The sequence below is a fragment of the Melanotaenia boesemani genome, chromosome 12, assembly GCF_017639745.1.
Source record: "Melanotaenia boesemani isolate fMelBoe1 chromosome 12, fMelBoe1.pri, whole genome shotgun sequence".
Classification (NCBI taxonomy): Eukaryota; Metazoa; Chordata; class Actinopteri; order Atheriniformes; family Melanotaeniidae; genus Melanotaenia; species Melanotaenia boesemani.
The window spans coordinates 26,132,636-26,148,512 of NC_055693.1; the positions used below are offsets into that span (position 1 = coordinate 26,132,636).

General features: G+C 36.9%; 1 protein-coding gene across 4 annotated transcripts in view; it reads left to right on the plus strand.

Annotated features, from left to right (window-relative positions):
• pard3bb (par-3 family cell polarity regulator beta b) overlaps positions 1 to 15,877 on the plus strand; it is a 259,283-nt gene that overhangs the window by 15,735 nt on the left and 227,671 nt on the right. For all 4 annotated transcript variants that reach the window (XM_042001255.1, XM_042001257.1, XM_042001254.1 and 1 more), the window contains exon 2: positions 1,215 to 1,316. In XM_042001255.1, coding sequence (XP_041857189.1) covers positions 1,215 to 1,316 — 102 coding nt within the window. The remainder of the gene's footprint in view (positions 1 to 1,214; positions 1,317 to 15,877) is intronic.

The window sequence follows — 15,877 nt, forward strand, 5'->3', positions numbered from 1 at the left end:
CGGGTTAGTGTTTTTGAGCCAAACAATACATTTAAGTAGAATGGGAGAAGAAGTAAGAAACAACACAACACTATAAACAGCCACACTTTCAGAGTTTTGTGTAAAAGTTGTTGTTGAATAGCCATTGAAAACGCTCTCTTTCTGGCATATTAGAAACACAATATGTTTTGTGTGAACTTTGGTTATTTTTAACTTTGGATAATGCTTTATTCGAAGTAACAAAACACATGCTGTATATTACATGTATGTACAAATGTATGTTTAGTGTAAGTTTTACTCAGGTACCACATAAAAACTACATCATGTCAGATGACTTGGTAATAAAATATGGTAACTAAGTATCTGCAGGGTTTGCCTATAAAACAGCTGTGACACTGAGCTAACACCACCTATTCTGTGGCATTTCCATCCATTTGGTAAAGTTGAAGGAATACCTGAGATACTTGTAACGTTATATGTTCAAATCAGAACCAGTGAGCCATAACTAAATGTTGCATTTGTCTTTTCCAGTTATTCTGGATTGATAAACTTTGATAGAAGTGAATTTAATTATTCTGTGAACTGAACATTCAGAACATGCTCTCTGTGACCGAGCCTTCACAGTGACACCCAGGGACACACAGTGCCTTGTCTCTTCCATGCACCTGACCCTGAAAGAGTGATTTAATGGAGCAGCACCTTGTATGTTTTGACTTGTACCTTTCTGTCGGCTGTGTGTGGTTTTTATATGAGCGTGTGCGCTAGTGTGCTGTTGTTGCAGTATGTTGTTCAACAACCAGCTCTGTGTAGTCAGCTGTCCAGTACAGTGATGGTGTCATTAATCACAGGCCCAACCTGGTGGAGAAAAGGGGCTGAGGAGGGAGAGAGAATAGGCCAGGCGAGGGTTGTAATCTGTACAAGGCACCTAGGGAACGATGTGAAAGATGTGTGGCAAGCAACAAAGGAGAGGGCAGAAATAAGAGAGAGAAGAGCATTTAACAAGAGACGGCTACATACATGGTAACCAGAGAGATTCTCATGTATGTAGCCTGGTTTGATTCAACTTGTACTTATGGGAATGAAATGCCCCAAGTTACTGGACCCATGCAGCTTTGCAGCTGGATCCATGCACTGAAATGGGCCCAGCTGTTTAAATGGAGTTGGGAATGTGATCTTCTGGTTTTGGATTTATTTACAAATTCTTTATTTAAAATTGCTGTGTTGTCTGTTTCTAGGAAGGAGATTTTCGGGTTCGAACTCACCATGTTGAATACTGTGATGGGGGGATTCTGGACCCTGATGATATACTCAGTGATCTGGTAGAAGACAAGGACAAGGTAAGAAGCTGCAGAGAAGAGTTTTTGTTTTGTGTCTGATTTTTATATGATGCAGTAATCAAAGAGTCTGATGTGACAGATTTATCTTGTGTAATTAGTAGCAGTAAACTGATAGCACAGATAAGTGTGGCAAACCAACATATTCAGTCCAGGCAAGTAACAGACAGCATTTGTAGTCTATACAGTGTTTTAAAAATTCCCCCGTATTTATGGAACTCTATCCTTTTAAAATGTATTTTACTTATTAAACAATGCATATATAGTAATTTCCTTTCAAGTAGCCAAAAAGCACTGCGCAATAAAAGTCTATGACCGTCAGTATCTTGGATTTTGTGTCTTAAATTGCCTGTAAATGTTCTTATTCTGTAGTGAGTTGCAGTCACTTGTAAGCCATTCTCTCAGACAGAATATTGCAGCTCAAGCAAAATTCAAAGGTAAAGGTTTTAACTTGCCTTTAGGACTAGGAAGCACATTAACAATTAACTTTTTGCAAACCCCATCCATATATTATCCATATTATCCACCCATAATCTCTTTTTATATATTACCCCCTTAAGGAATATGTCACTTTTCTTTTCATCCCTTGGGAAAGAGAAGTTTTTCTGTTCTTTCTCACAGACGTTGGCATTGTTCAAATGTAATAATATGGCCTAGATTAAGGAGTTTTTGGGCCTTGGTTTGGGACCTTAAATGAATCCTGAACCCTCTCCTTGTGGCTTTTAACATTCAAACATTGTCAACATCTTTTAATGAGCCTATATCCTACACTGACCTGAAATTTTAATTTAGTTCAAAGCTTAAAAAAAAAAGTTTTAAGAACCTACGGGCTAGAAAATGTAATGTACAATCTGTCTTTGTTTTCTCTGCTCATACTGTATGCCTTTAAGGGCATATGAATACTGCAGCATTTGTGGCAAAGTCTCAGCACTAATTAATAAAAAAGTTGCTGTAGCTGGAAATTTCTCTTAAGGTAGTAAGGACCTTTTTGGAGGAGCAGTTCTGGCTTTTGTTGACCAGGACTCTGTTTCTCTGCTCATGTGTTTTATTTAGATTTTCAGAGCAAGATATTTCTCCTGAGAGTTCAGCTCCATCTAAATGGAAAAAAGTGTATAGCCCTTAATAATAATAATTATTATTATTATTATTATTATTATTATTATGATTTATTTCTTTGTATGTTAGCTCGACAACGTTAACTAAAACCTTCAGAAAAATTATGAGCCAGACCTACCTCCATTGTAAAGAAATGATATTCATACATGACATTTTCAGAAATATTTAGATTATTCCTCATAAAGAGGAATTCAAAAAGAGGCTGTGACACTGTACCCTCTAAGCCCTGCCTCGGGGGCCACATGGATCAGTGACAAAAACAATGAAAGAGTCAGGAGACCAGAAACTTACCCAAGAGATTATTTTTACAAAAGCCTGTTACCATGGTTTTAGAGAGCAGCGTGAACTGGTCCTGCTGTTAGCCAGTTAGTCGCTTGCCTTGTGCCACTGTGTCCTCATTTGTAATGTTTTTTTTTATGTGAAGGTGTTACAGTCTGAGGCTGCAACTCTGATCAGTTGGTATAGTATGAGGTGTGTACTGGCTCTATGGTTTAAAAATTGGCATGAAGAAAGGTGGAATTTATTTAATTTTATTAACGGCATTGGCAAAGATTAGGGGTGTATATGAAATGAGTGTTTGCTGGACATTTGCCATTATATCTGATGTGCTACATGTCACTGAAATATGAAATAATTGGTCAACTGATGTCCATACAATGCAATGCTGCATATTTAGTAGTTTTTGTAGAAAACAGTAACGTACATAAAAGGGTAAATACTATTGCTTTCCTGTCAAGGAACATGTCAGCCAACAGATTCCAATTTAGACATCCAAATCTATTTCTGAAATTAAGATTTAGCTTACAAACATAAAGAAGAGAGGCAGATTACAATTAAATTGGTTTATCTTTTATTTTGAGTTGAACAGAAGGAGAATTTAGTGGTTGATATATATACATAAAAATGTGGAAGTAAAACAACTAGAAAGGTGCTTATTAGTTTGAATAACAGGTCCACAAAATAAACTTATTCTGTAAAATGTTAAAATCCCTGTAAACGAGTATTTGTGTCAGAGTTCTCTGAAGTTGAATGTTTTAGTTATTAACAGCTGTTTTCACAACTTTGGGTTCAGTGGTATCTGTTAAAGTCTTTTATAAGTTGGACATTTTGTCCACATGGATTCGGTGTTTTGGAAGCTTGAAAAAGCACATTTTTGTAAACCAGGTCCCAAAGTCAATAAATTTCCAAATGCAACCGTTTCATTTTCATTTAATTTATGCATCTTTCTTGAACCTATGACATCGTAACCCCACCTTTCCCTTAACCCACATGCCTTATCCCTGAAAAGCTACAGCAAGGGGGGGATTACAGCGTTGCATTTGTCATTCTCTAGCACGTTAGTCATCTTGTACTTGACCCAAAGCTGAAGTTCTACCCAATCATCAGTCCACAGGAATGTCTCCTCTTTGGCTCAATGAAACTAGACATTTCAACTCTAAAATGGCTCATGAGGTAGTGCTGTCTCTGGCAAATTACCCTTTTTTGGATCATGATATTTATCTGCTTGGACTTGAATGTTGTGAAAGGCAGCTCCTCTTTGGCTTTATTATATACAATATTTTGGCTGCTTAAACAACCAGGAACATCACAGGTTTTTGTTATTCTGTTTTTTTAATGCACAGCAGCCTCTCATACTAGTAGCTTTGTCAACCACGATTAAAACATTTATTTTCTACACATCTTCGTTAGAACTGCCTCTTGGTGCAGCTTATTTTTGAACCAGCACACAACACGGTGTACAATTGTGGATCACAGGTGATAGAGGTCTAGTCCCACCCCTTCTCTTGGCTTTTAATTTATTCTTCTCTGAGCTCAGGTAAGGAGGGAATGAACACAGAAAAAAAATGCAGACAGACATTCAGTGTTAATTAAAGTTCTTCACTTGGACATGTAAAATGAAAAACGTTAGACACACTTAATTTTTTTTGTCACATGTGAGAAATCTTTCTGTAGAGCCCTGAGATAGATGTTGCCTTAATGTTTACCTTCATATTCACTCCAAAAGAGTCACAGTTGTTATTGTCAGCACCCTTTGAATGCAGTTACAATGTCTAAAGGCACATTTATGCTCCTTACATGCGGAAATAGCGATGTCTGTTTGAGATATTGTCATGCATTGCCATCCTCATAATGTAAGTTGCTTTGGAGAAAAGCAACTGCTAAATGACTGTAATGTGTGTATGTAATGTAATGTTATTATGCATGTTTTGCATTGCCATAATTAAGTCAATTCCTCCACTAGCAGGCGGTAGTTCACTCCCGCAAGCTGATGTCAGTTTCAGACACCATTCGGCAGTGTTAATGCACCATGAAAATTTCTATAAAGTTTGTCTTCAACAACTTGCACAATTTCTACAGTTGTTGTCCTTGTTTTTATTCTTCTTCTGCTTTATTTCCCCCTTCCTGATCCTCTTCTTCCTCTCTGGTTTGTTTCTTTCCATGGTCGCATGTCATCTATATGCTCAGCACTGCCCCTGCGATTTCCTGTGGTATTGCTTCGTCTTCTGCTTCAAGCGACAGATAGCTAATCTTCCTGAAAACGGGCCAAATTATGCACGTAACCGACGCAGAAGACAGACGAAACTGTCCGTCAGTCTGCGTATCATCTTCTGCGTAGAGAATAAATGGGTCTTAAAATGCTGAAATGTTGAAATGCTAAGGACTGCTGCAAAATCAAACACGAAAGCACTTCAGTGCTTAAATATAAAAAAAGTACATTTCAGTACTCAGATCAAATGAAGTGCCACTTACCAATTCCCCCAAAATACACAACGTGACAGACTTATTTTAACATACAGACCAACAGTCAAAGAAACATGTAGCGAATGATACACAGCAACACACTTCTGAGCACCAGAGATTGCATATGAAATGAAAGTGTGAAATATTCATTGGATTCTGAAGCGAGGCTCTTACAGTATTACTGAGCTGAGATGAATAAATGGCTCCTAATCCCAGATGAGTGTTTTACTGTAGGCAGTCTGAGTCTGCCTGGTTTCAGATTTATAACCACAAAGTAAACAGAGGATATTTGAAATCTGCTGAAGACAGAGGTCAACGATGCAGTTTAAGAGAATCCATGGCTGAAATATTCAAGTGATGCACAGTATATTATTTCAAGTGATACTTAGCAGAACAAGGGCTCATACTTTGAATGTTTCAGCTGATATTCATCAAGCAGCTGTGAGCGAGTGTGTAGGCTTTTTAGGCCACATTTACATGTGGTATTAACATGCAGTCTATATCTGAATACATTTGTTGAATTGTTTCTGTGCTGTAATCAGAAGTTGCAATGGAAATTGGTTCTCAAAAATGGGATCAATAAGCAGTTGTTTTTACCAAACAGCAACACTGAGATGTCACACTGGTGGTTTTTATCATTCTTTGTTGACATGTCATTTGATGCATCTACCACATAACACATTTTCGAAGTAGAGGAACACATTACACTATATAGGTGTAAATAATAATGTATAAAATCGATAAATAAGATGAGAGGAATTCTGGCAGACAGTTGGTTTTCCAAATGTGAGGCAGCTGCTTCATGCAGGTTTCAGGGGAGGCTCTGAGAACGTCAGTGTGGAAGAATTATTTATCAAAAGAATAACTTCAATATTTGTGATGTGGTCAAAGAGCTCAGATAAATTTGTTCTGGGGGGATTTGATTGACACTAATAACCTTAAGACAGTTTGTTTTTGTACTTGATGTAGTCTGGTAGAGCTGAGCATCTTCACTGGTTTCATGATTCGTTTCGGTTTTTATCGTGTCAACGATTTGATTCAACAATGCATCACTGTGTTGCATCATCAGTTTTCTTTATTACTGCACATTGCTACTTTATTCATCAGTGAATACATGGCGTAATTATGAACTTTCTAATTATTTCAGATATTCTGAACGTCCTTATATTGATAAACATCATAAACATGTAAACAATGTTATTTTCAACGTTTAATTTTTTTTTTATGTGTTCACTTCATTACTTTATGTTTCAGTTGCCTGAAACTCAAGAAACATGTTTATTATAATGTAACTTTTCTGGTTAAGCAGCTCTCTACTGGTGAGATTTCTTGCAGTAAAGCCGTGTGTTTTGTCCCTTCAGTCTGTCGGTTGAAACATAATATGGAAGGTAAGATGTTTGTCATGTTCTCCTTCATGGCCAGAAAACATTTATGCTAGTCTATTTGTAATCTAACAAAGAATATTGTTGCGGTAAACAGTTGTTAATGGAAAAAGTTGTTTTAATCCCTTTTGTTCGCGTATGATAACCGCTAGCCTGCCAGCGGTACTTTCCATAGATGTTAGCCTTAAGCTAACTTATAGTTTTTATACATTTTGATGTGCAGCGTTACGTGATTTCACTGAGATTTCCAGTGAGATACTGATGTGTTTTCTGTAAGTTTGCTGAGTTTTACAGTTTTCTTAAGTAAGTTTTCAAAACAGGTTCAGCCTCCAGTCTGCTGCAGCAGAAGGATCCCACTTCACTAAGCATACGCACCGAGTCTGTTTTTAATGGAACAATCATCCAGAACGCGTCAAACTCAGCAGTTCATTTAGGGGCAGGCAGGAAATCAGACAAGGGAGCAGTGTGAAAGCTTCTGGTGATTCAATCGGAATGAAACCGCGGTAGAAACACTCACCTGGTGTAAATTGTGGCTAAGATTACACCACATATATATATATATATATATATATATATTTTTTTTTTTTTTTTTTTCTTTTTAAATCAAACCTAATTTAAAAGTTGAATTTGAATATGACCTATTTTGGAGACAGTACCTTTCTCCCAGTAGGTCACCATGGAGATCAAGCTTCGTTAAAGGAAAGCTACCTCTGTGACATTGAAAACTCTCCTTTTGTGCTCAATAAAGCTTGTTAATCCTCTAATCTCACTTGGTAGTTTGCCCGTCTGGTCAAGGGAAGCAATACTTCTCAATGACCACCATTTGTTGTTCTGTTGCTAAGTTACTTGTTGCTGGTCACATTGTTCAGATTGCATTTACACCTGGTAGAAATTAGACAACCCCATATTCCATTACATTTATTTACTTGACAAAACTCTTAGATGCTTGTTTTTCTAGCACAGACAGTATCCCCTTGACATGAAGCTACAGCAACACAAAGAGACACGTGAGGGCTGCAGTTATTACAGTGAAAGAGCTTGTGTCAAGCTTTTGACTTAAAAGTTTGACTATCTTTCTTTTTGTAGTATAGTGGTGCAGAAGTTATTCTCTCCTCATTAAAGTAACTTAATTTTTAATTGTTTTAATTGGTTTTAATTGTTGGCCAGCTGAAGCTTCTCATTGCATGTTTTTGATATTCCTGTGTTCTCTAAGTTCCTGTCAATTTAAAGCATTCAGGTTCGGTTAACTGGGGAATCTAAACTGGCCGTAGGTCTGAGAGAAAACATGAATTCTGACTTGGCCAACCTGAATTTGAGCCGGTGAAGCGAGCTGGGAGTAACTGGATGTGTCAGCAGTCTTTTTTAAGATTAAAAACAGATAGTTCAGTCAGATTTAGATGAAAGGTTGAAAACAAATTTAGATCAGTAGCTGTTTTCTCCAAAACCCTTTATAACCCACCTCTAACCTCTGAGAAAACTCTGTAACTATACCAGGTTAAAGTAGTTGAGCAATAATTTGCAGTAACCATGCGTGGTTTTCAAGTTTACTATAAGACCACCATCCAGTAACACTCTCCCCTCCAACACACACACTCTCACACACACATTTTATCCCCATTATCCTAATGTCTCCCTTGCATGTTGTTTTTTTCAAGCCCACTCACAGCTTTATGCCAAAGAAAATGAAAAGTAAGCAGAAAATATGAATTCCCATCAGCATTTTTATGTTGCTGGGAGTGTATTTCCTAATGCATTTTTGTCTTTATGCAGAAATGGCCTTACAAAGATCGGGGTTTGTTGAAATGGTTAGCGATAATGGAGGGCGAGGGAGACACACTGCTGCTTTGTATACTGTGGATTTGTTCTTAAAATATTAGTTTCAAGTATACTTAATCAAACACATACAGTCTACCTGAGCTTTATTAACAAATACAATTCTACATTAAAAAGTTCTCCTTTACTGTAACATCCTCTTAAACACATTCACACTCATTGTTACAGTTTTTTTTGTATAAATTTTTGTTGAACTCCGCACCACCCTTATTACCCGAGGAAAAACAGAAAGGACAATATTAATGACATAGACGGGCTTGCACTCGAAATCACCCCTAAATATATTATAGCAAGTCATTTATCTGTGCAAGCTGACAATCCTGCTACAATTCTACTTACAGTATGCATATATTGTAGAGGGTACTTTGTTAATATATAGTATCTGTCAGTATCGACTGATGTATGTGTCAGTGTAGTGCAATTTATCTTTGGGGCCATATCCTCATCAAGCATAATTCACAATTCAGCTAATGGCTGATACCTTAGGCCCTGAAGGTCCTACAGAAAGAGGTCTATGGTTCTTCTACCCTTCTCAAGGACTATCACAGATACCTGGTCATAGGCAAACACACACAAGACAATCAGTGAAAGCAGACACATATAATTAACATATAATGAAACGTGTCAGATTACATAAAGATAATGGCAGAAATAACACCTGATAACGTACATGCAGCATGTGGACGGAGGGTTTTATGAGTTTTATACCCCTTTAAAGGACTAAGAAGAGCAACTCTACCATACATATGCTACACCATTGCTGATTTTTAAAATATGTACACTGTGTCCACAATTATTAGGCAAGCTGTTCAGAGGATTAATTTTATTGTCAACTACAGTGCCCTTGATCAAACCAACATGTTAATAAACCTCAAACCTGTAGATTTAAGATTGTAAAATGAGACTTTGACTTTCTTGGGAGAAGATTTTTAAAAGCACAGTAAGCAGGGGACTATCAGTGTGCAGCAAAATGAAAAATCTCACTTGTTTGTTTTCATATGTTAAAGTGAGAATATTAAACTCAGTTTACAAATAACATTCCTGACATCTGCAAACATATATTCTCTGTTTTCAAACTCCACTTTTCATTTAGCCATTTTTTGGAGAAAGGGGTCATTGACAAAGGTGAGTAGCTCTGTCAGGCTGCTACAGAGCGAGTGAGGTATGTGCTTGCAGCCGTGATTGACTGGCAGTGCATTGTGGGACTTGTAGTCTTATGGTGGTGCGTGCCCTCTATTAGCAGATTAGCTCTAATAGTGATTAGAAATTATCATGTGGGCCAAAGATAATTCATTCATGGGCCTGGGCTTTTTTTTTTGACACATGATTTAGACCATCAGTTTTCACTCACATCTCATCTGTCCATAAAACCCTTGAATAATCTGTCAGATATTTCTTGGCCCAGTCTCGACGTTTCAGCGTATGTGTCTTGTTCAGTGGGAGTCTGGTTTCAGCCTCCCTTACCTTGGCCATGTCTGTCATCACTGAACACCAATATGTGGACACATAAGTTAGGTTGCAGTTCTGGAAAACGCCCCAACATCTTAGCAGTTTCAAGAGTGCTGCATCTCTCTGGAAGACTGTTTACAATTTTGGACTTTTCAATTTTGTCTTGAGGAAAAGAAGCTGCTTAACAATTATGCACACCTTGATATAGGGTCTTGACCTCCTTAGGTCACACCCTCCCTCATTAAACAAATGCACATCAGCTGTTATGCTTATATCTAATATGTTTATACAGCTTGGAGTTGGAAAATATGCAAGAAATTTATAATATGGTCAAATTGGATTAAAAAGGGATTAAAACAAATTGCTCACTTGTCTAGGTTCCAGCTGAAATGCATTAGTGGTTATTCTGTACACCCACTAACTAGACACTAACTAGACTACACTCACACTGCAGGTCTTGATGCTCAATTCAGATTTTTTGTCTAGTTGTTCAGATTATATTACTAATGTGACTGCCATCAGACTCCAGTCCACAGTCCTTAAGTGAACCACAAGTTTATAAGAAGATGTAGTGTTGCACACAGCATGCTTTTTTTCAGGAAGTAACATTTGATGTGGCCATGCCCTGCCTCCTCTGGCAGAGAATTGTGATGTCTGTCTCACTAAAAGTTTGGACTGAGGCCGCTTTGAAAAACATCAGATCCTTTATGTATTCAATTCAGTAGCACATGTGAAGGTAGTACTGCATCAGATACATGCAGTTATCTGATGCAGTACCACTTTCATATGTGGCTGGGTTCTGAAAAAGTGGCTGGGGTCTTATTTGAACTATTACTGTCATAAAAATATCACATATGGACAAAAATGTCAGATTTGGGCCATTTTTGCCTGCAGTAACATAGCCTTGGATTGAATGTTTCAGTTAAAGGCAGAAAAGTTCATACAGTGGTGAGAAAAACTGAGACTTCTTTTTTTAAGAAATACTGGTTATTATTTTTTAAAATATATCATGGTTGACTGAAACAATATGCATCCTTATGACCACTTTTAATCACTTTAGAAAAATGTTAAACTGGACTTAGTTTCAGAGCAGTCAAAGACAAAATTCAGTTGCTTGAAATGACCAGGCCAGACACAATCATCACTCAACAATTTTAACTAGTCAAAGTAATGGAAAAATATTTTTTATGTCTCCAGACCCACACCCTGAAAACTCAATAGTGCAGCAACGCCTCTAATTATACTTGAACACATCCATACACACACTTCAGGATAGCCAGTAAATGAAACCTGTGAAATGTGTAAAAGCAATAAGGAGAAATGCTTTCTTTAGTGAAAGGTCAATATTATTCTCACCATTTGGCTACTTTGTAGGGAGGGCCGAGGGGTCAAAGGTGGCTGGAGTGCTGTTATGTTTGTGTGTGTGTGTGTGAGGTACGGATGTGTTTTCATGCCTGTTCATTCACTTAACCTTTTCTGGCTGACATCTCACTTGAAAAGGAAAATATATGTCAAACTCAATGATTGGTTAGTAAATATTTTTTTTGGAAAGACAGGAAAAACAGCTGGAAGACTAAAGAAAGGAAAAACAAAATTTTTGTCACTGTTAAGCCTTTTCAGTAGTTTACCAAAAAGTTATGTGTGTGTTCAGTTTCAGGCAAGTGGTCAGACATGAGGTCGGGTACAAATATAGATGCCATAAGACTTGTTGGACATGACTGACTTGTTTTCATCGATACAGATAATCGAACATCTAATCTAAAATCATAGCAAAGTAAAAATCTAGGCTTAGTCAAATGTAAACAAGAAACACTGTTTGATGGAGCAGCTTCTTGATTAAATGTCTGAGTCTCGGTTCAAGCGTCATCAACCCTGGGAGCTAGAGATAACAGAGCAGCCAATGTGAAACGTAAGCATAAGAACTGAGTGGTGCATGTACGACCACTTTCATGGTGAAGGCCACAAAGAACAGACAACAGGCAGATGAGGACATGTAAATGACAAATGTCAACAATTTGGTTTATTAAAAAAAAGAAAACAAAAACCAACAAGGTTCCACCTTAAGCATTTATAATTTAAACTGCTAAAAGTGAAAATAATTTATCAAATGTAGCAGATCTTAGTTAAAGTAATGGAAAAATAGTTTTTGTTTGAAAATGAATTGTGCAGATTAATTAATTAATTAAATAAAAAAGGGTTAGAAATACAGACTTAGCGATACTGGCACAGCTGGAAAAAAATCTTTCATTAACATTTAACACAATACTAATATGATTATTAAGCTGAACACTGAGGTGCAACATGAACGATGGGATTTGTTGGAAGTCTGTCTGTTGTTAAATTGCCTGGGATTAAAGCCCTGTGATTAAATGCGGAATATGTCAGAGGCCACCTACACAAATTATTGCTCCTCAGTATTTCAAATGGCATGTTTTTCTAATCCCTTTCAAGTCGCATTGTTTTGATCTGGGTCATGGTTCAATTAATGTTGACACGTCAGCCGGCGGAAGCACACACTGACACACAAAATGCGGTACACACTCTAATCATCCACTACCTAAGAATCCAGTCAAATACCGCCCGACTGTCTGGTGTCTATTGTCTTCATTATCTTGTCACAGCAGAACAAGCAGCTCTGAATAATCACATTATAGCCACATCATCTTTACTTATCAACGCCTTTTCTGTGGTTTTGTGTGATTGCGTATGATTTTTAGTTACTACTGCCGGGGCTGCTGCTTTCCACAAAATGCCAGGAAGTTTCTATCGGTGTGCACATGCTGCACAGATTTAATGTTCATGTAATTTATGATGAAAACTGTAGGGGAGGATTATGGGGCATTATGCATAATAACCCTTCCGACAGGGTCATAATTGTCTCACTCTTACTGGCTTGTATTTTGTTCCTCAAAATGACAAAGCTAAGCTGCTGAGAAGGGAAAAAGGAGGAGTAAAGGAATGGGAAGTGAGGGAGGGCAGGCATATGCAGTGAAAAGATTGATGAGAAGAAAGAAAGAGAACGTAAAGAGTTGGTGGTTTGGATGGTTTTAAAGACCTGAGGGTAAAGAGTCAAAGATCTCCAAATATAAGATGTTTTAAATGGAATTAATGTTTTGTAGATATTCAGGCAGTGGTAGGTCCCAGGAGGAAACCGCTTCATATTATGCAAGCTTTTGATTTTGTTCACTTTGAGTGTACTTAACAACAAAAATCATTCCATCTGCCTCTACATGTGCCATCCTGTTATTGAGCCTTTCTTTATCCAATAATCTCTCTGAAGGACACACTGGCTTACTGCCACAGACTGCATTTTTAACAGAAATATGTTTCTATTATCTAAAATCACTTACAATCTTGTAACCTATCACCTTCTTATATTGTGCTTAGATGTGGAACTGAACTGAAATGGCCTAGTTTTAATTTTTATAGTTTTTATAGTTTTTTTTTTCTCAGATTCAAATGATATAACTAAATCAAAACTAATGCATAATGATGAAACTTTGACAAAATGCACTGACACATGGGAACGGATCCCTTCAGACTTAATTACTGTGTACGGTAATGAGTTTTTCATTAAACCAATGCAACAAAATGTCAACACCTGTGAGAAAAAAACAAACGTATGAACACATCACATGGTCGACACATTACAGAAATGGTTTGTAAACTATGTGGACTGACCATCACTGATGAAACCGCAACAAATTTGAAGCAACAATCACAATCCCGAGATTCCTGCAAAGCTAAGCATGCTAAAGCTAACATTATATCAGATGTATTCGATGCCACAGCTGTCATGTCAACAATAGTAATTAGAGAAGTAAATGAACCATTAATATGAAATGGCAATTAAAAATTGATTGGCACAAATTTAAGAAACGTAATAGGCATTTCCAAGGAAAAAAAAAAAAAACATGGAAGAAAAAGTCCTTGGATTTTTCTTTCTCATCAGTTGACTACTGAGTTCATAACCAACCACTTTAATAGATGTGCAATTCAGCTTCATTGCAAATGTTTTTATCAGTTCCAGCAGTCAGTGATGACAGGAATCAATCTCTAAATGAGGCAAACCATACGGAAGCTTGGCTACATTACATCTGAGTGTGCATTTATGAGTATGTATATATATATATATATATATATATATGTGTGTGTGTGTTGGTCTAAACAAATTACGCCGCAGTCCCACATTATCATTACTCACGATTGCTGAATTAAAATTTTTGTTAGCTTGTAATTGTGTTGTTTATATTGAGAACTATCATGTCTCACAGTTACAGTATTAATGTGTGCACATGCTATTGCAAAGTCAATGTCCCAACTGAAAGACAGGATAAATGATCAGGTTTTACTGAGTTGCATCTGTTCGCTGCAGCAGCTGGTGTTATTAACCACTGATAGGCATGGTTTTCATGTTCATGGATATGGTAAACTGTATAGAGGAGGTAATGAGCCCAGAAGGAGGGGAATGGCCTCCTAATAACTGGAAACCTGATTTAAATAATTTTCTCATTAACAGAGATTGGAATACTTGATTATAAAATTTGTGTAGCCCTTGAATTACTTTCTTTATTTAGCCTAAATAAAGACTTCTTCATTATGTTTTAAAAAAGGATTTTTTTAAATATTAAAAAAATTAAAAGTAATTAGGTGGATGAAAAAATAACTATTTTTCTTCTTTTCTAGGTGAGGTTTAATGAAGTATTTATGAACTGTCAGCTTTACAACCAGCACAAAAGTCAGGGTGCTCATAGTTTGGAGAATCAGCAGCTTTTCTTCACTAGACATTTGTTCACACTTTCTCAGCTGCAGAACATCCTGAAGCAATTTGGCCCATGCTGAATTAAAAAATAATGGTTTGGAAGACCATGTGGCATTATTGAGAACAAGAGATTAAAATACATCATTGTCACTGTGAACGTCAAACAAAATTTTAACAGTGACGGTCTGATAGTAGCAACAGTAATTAAAAGATAAGAACAAGATATACAAAGAAAAGTATGCTATACGGTCGGAAGAAAGTTGCAACACACAGTATTGAAAGGTGCAGTGTGGGACATGCACCAAAAAAGTATATCTGAGGAGTTTGCATATGCACAAACACATGTATTAACCATGCTATGCAGACCCTTTCCATTTAAGAGTTTGATTTAGGCAGAATTGATACTGTGCTAATATCCTCAGTAATCTGTCACGTTAACATTTTCCAAATTTTGAGGTTTGAGTCAGTTTCAGATGTAAAAAATGAGCTTTTCTAAGGACTCACTTCTTAGTAGCTTTTTGCTTTGCTCACCATTTCGGAAACCATCTGATTCTAAGATTCTGATTACTAGACTGAAGACATCTTAATGGGGATATGAATAAAGCTTTTTTGGTTATAAAAAAAGGGCTCCGTTACTGCTGGTCTTTTCTTACCTGAACTCAAAGAAATGTTGAAGTCATATTACACTAAAAAAAAAAAAAAAAAAAAAAAAAAACTAACCCTAAATAGGGTAACCCTACATTGTTCAAGCCACTGGATGAGCCTTGTGGAGGCAACACGATCCAGGAAACCACAGACTGAACTTGTCTGACAACGGCAAAAGATAAAAGATTGAGCTAAAAATGGTCAATTTTCACATAAAGAGTTTAGGATGTAAACTTTGGCCTTTTTATGTTACTGACTTAAAACTATCCTACTTGGTGAATTGGCACAGATAAAAAAAATCCATCCTTTATCCATCAGTATCAGTTCAGACTCTTTAAAGTCGTTTCAACTCGCCAGCTAGTTGGTATATAATCAGCAGAAATTTCAAATTTAATCTTTTCTTGTAATTTTACCAGTTTTGCCACATTTCTGTGGCGTTTTAGAGGTAAATTTACAGGATGTGTCCACTGAAGAACCCCAAGAATTCCGTATCCCAGTGGATTTGGGCCTTTTTTCTTAAAGATTTATAATAGATGGTTGAGATGAAATGCTCTGTGGTTTAAACAAGACAAGCTTCCATTGTTCAGGTTTTTAAAGTCACAGTCAAAGCAGAATTGGCTCTCTGGGCATTGATA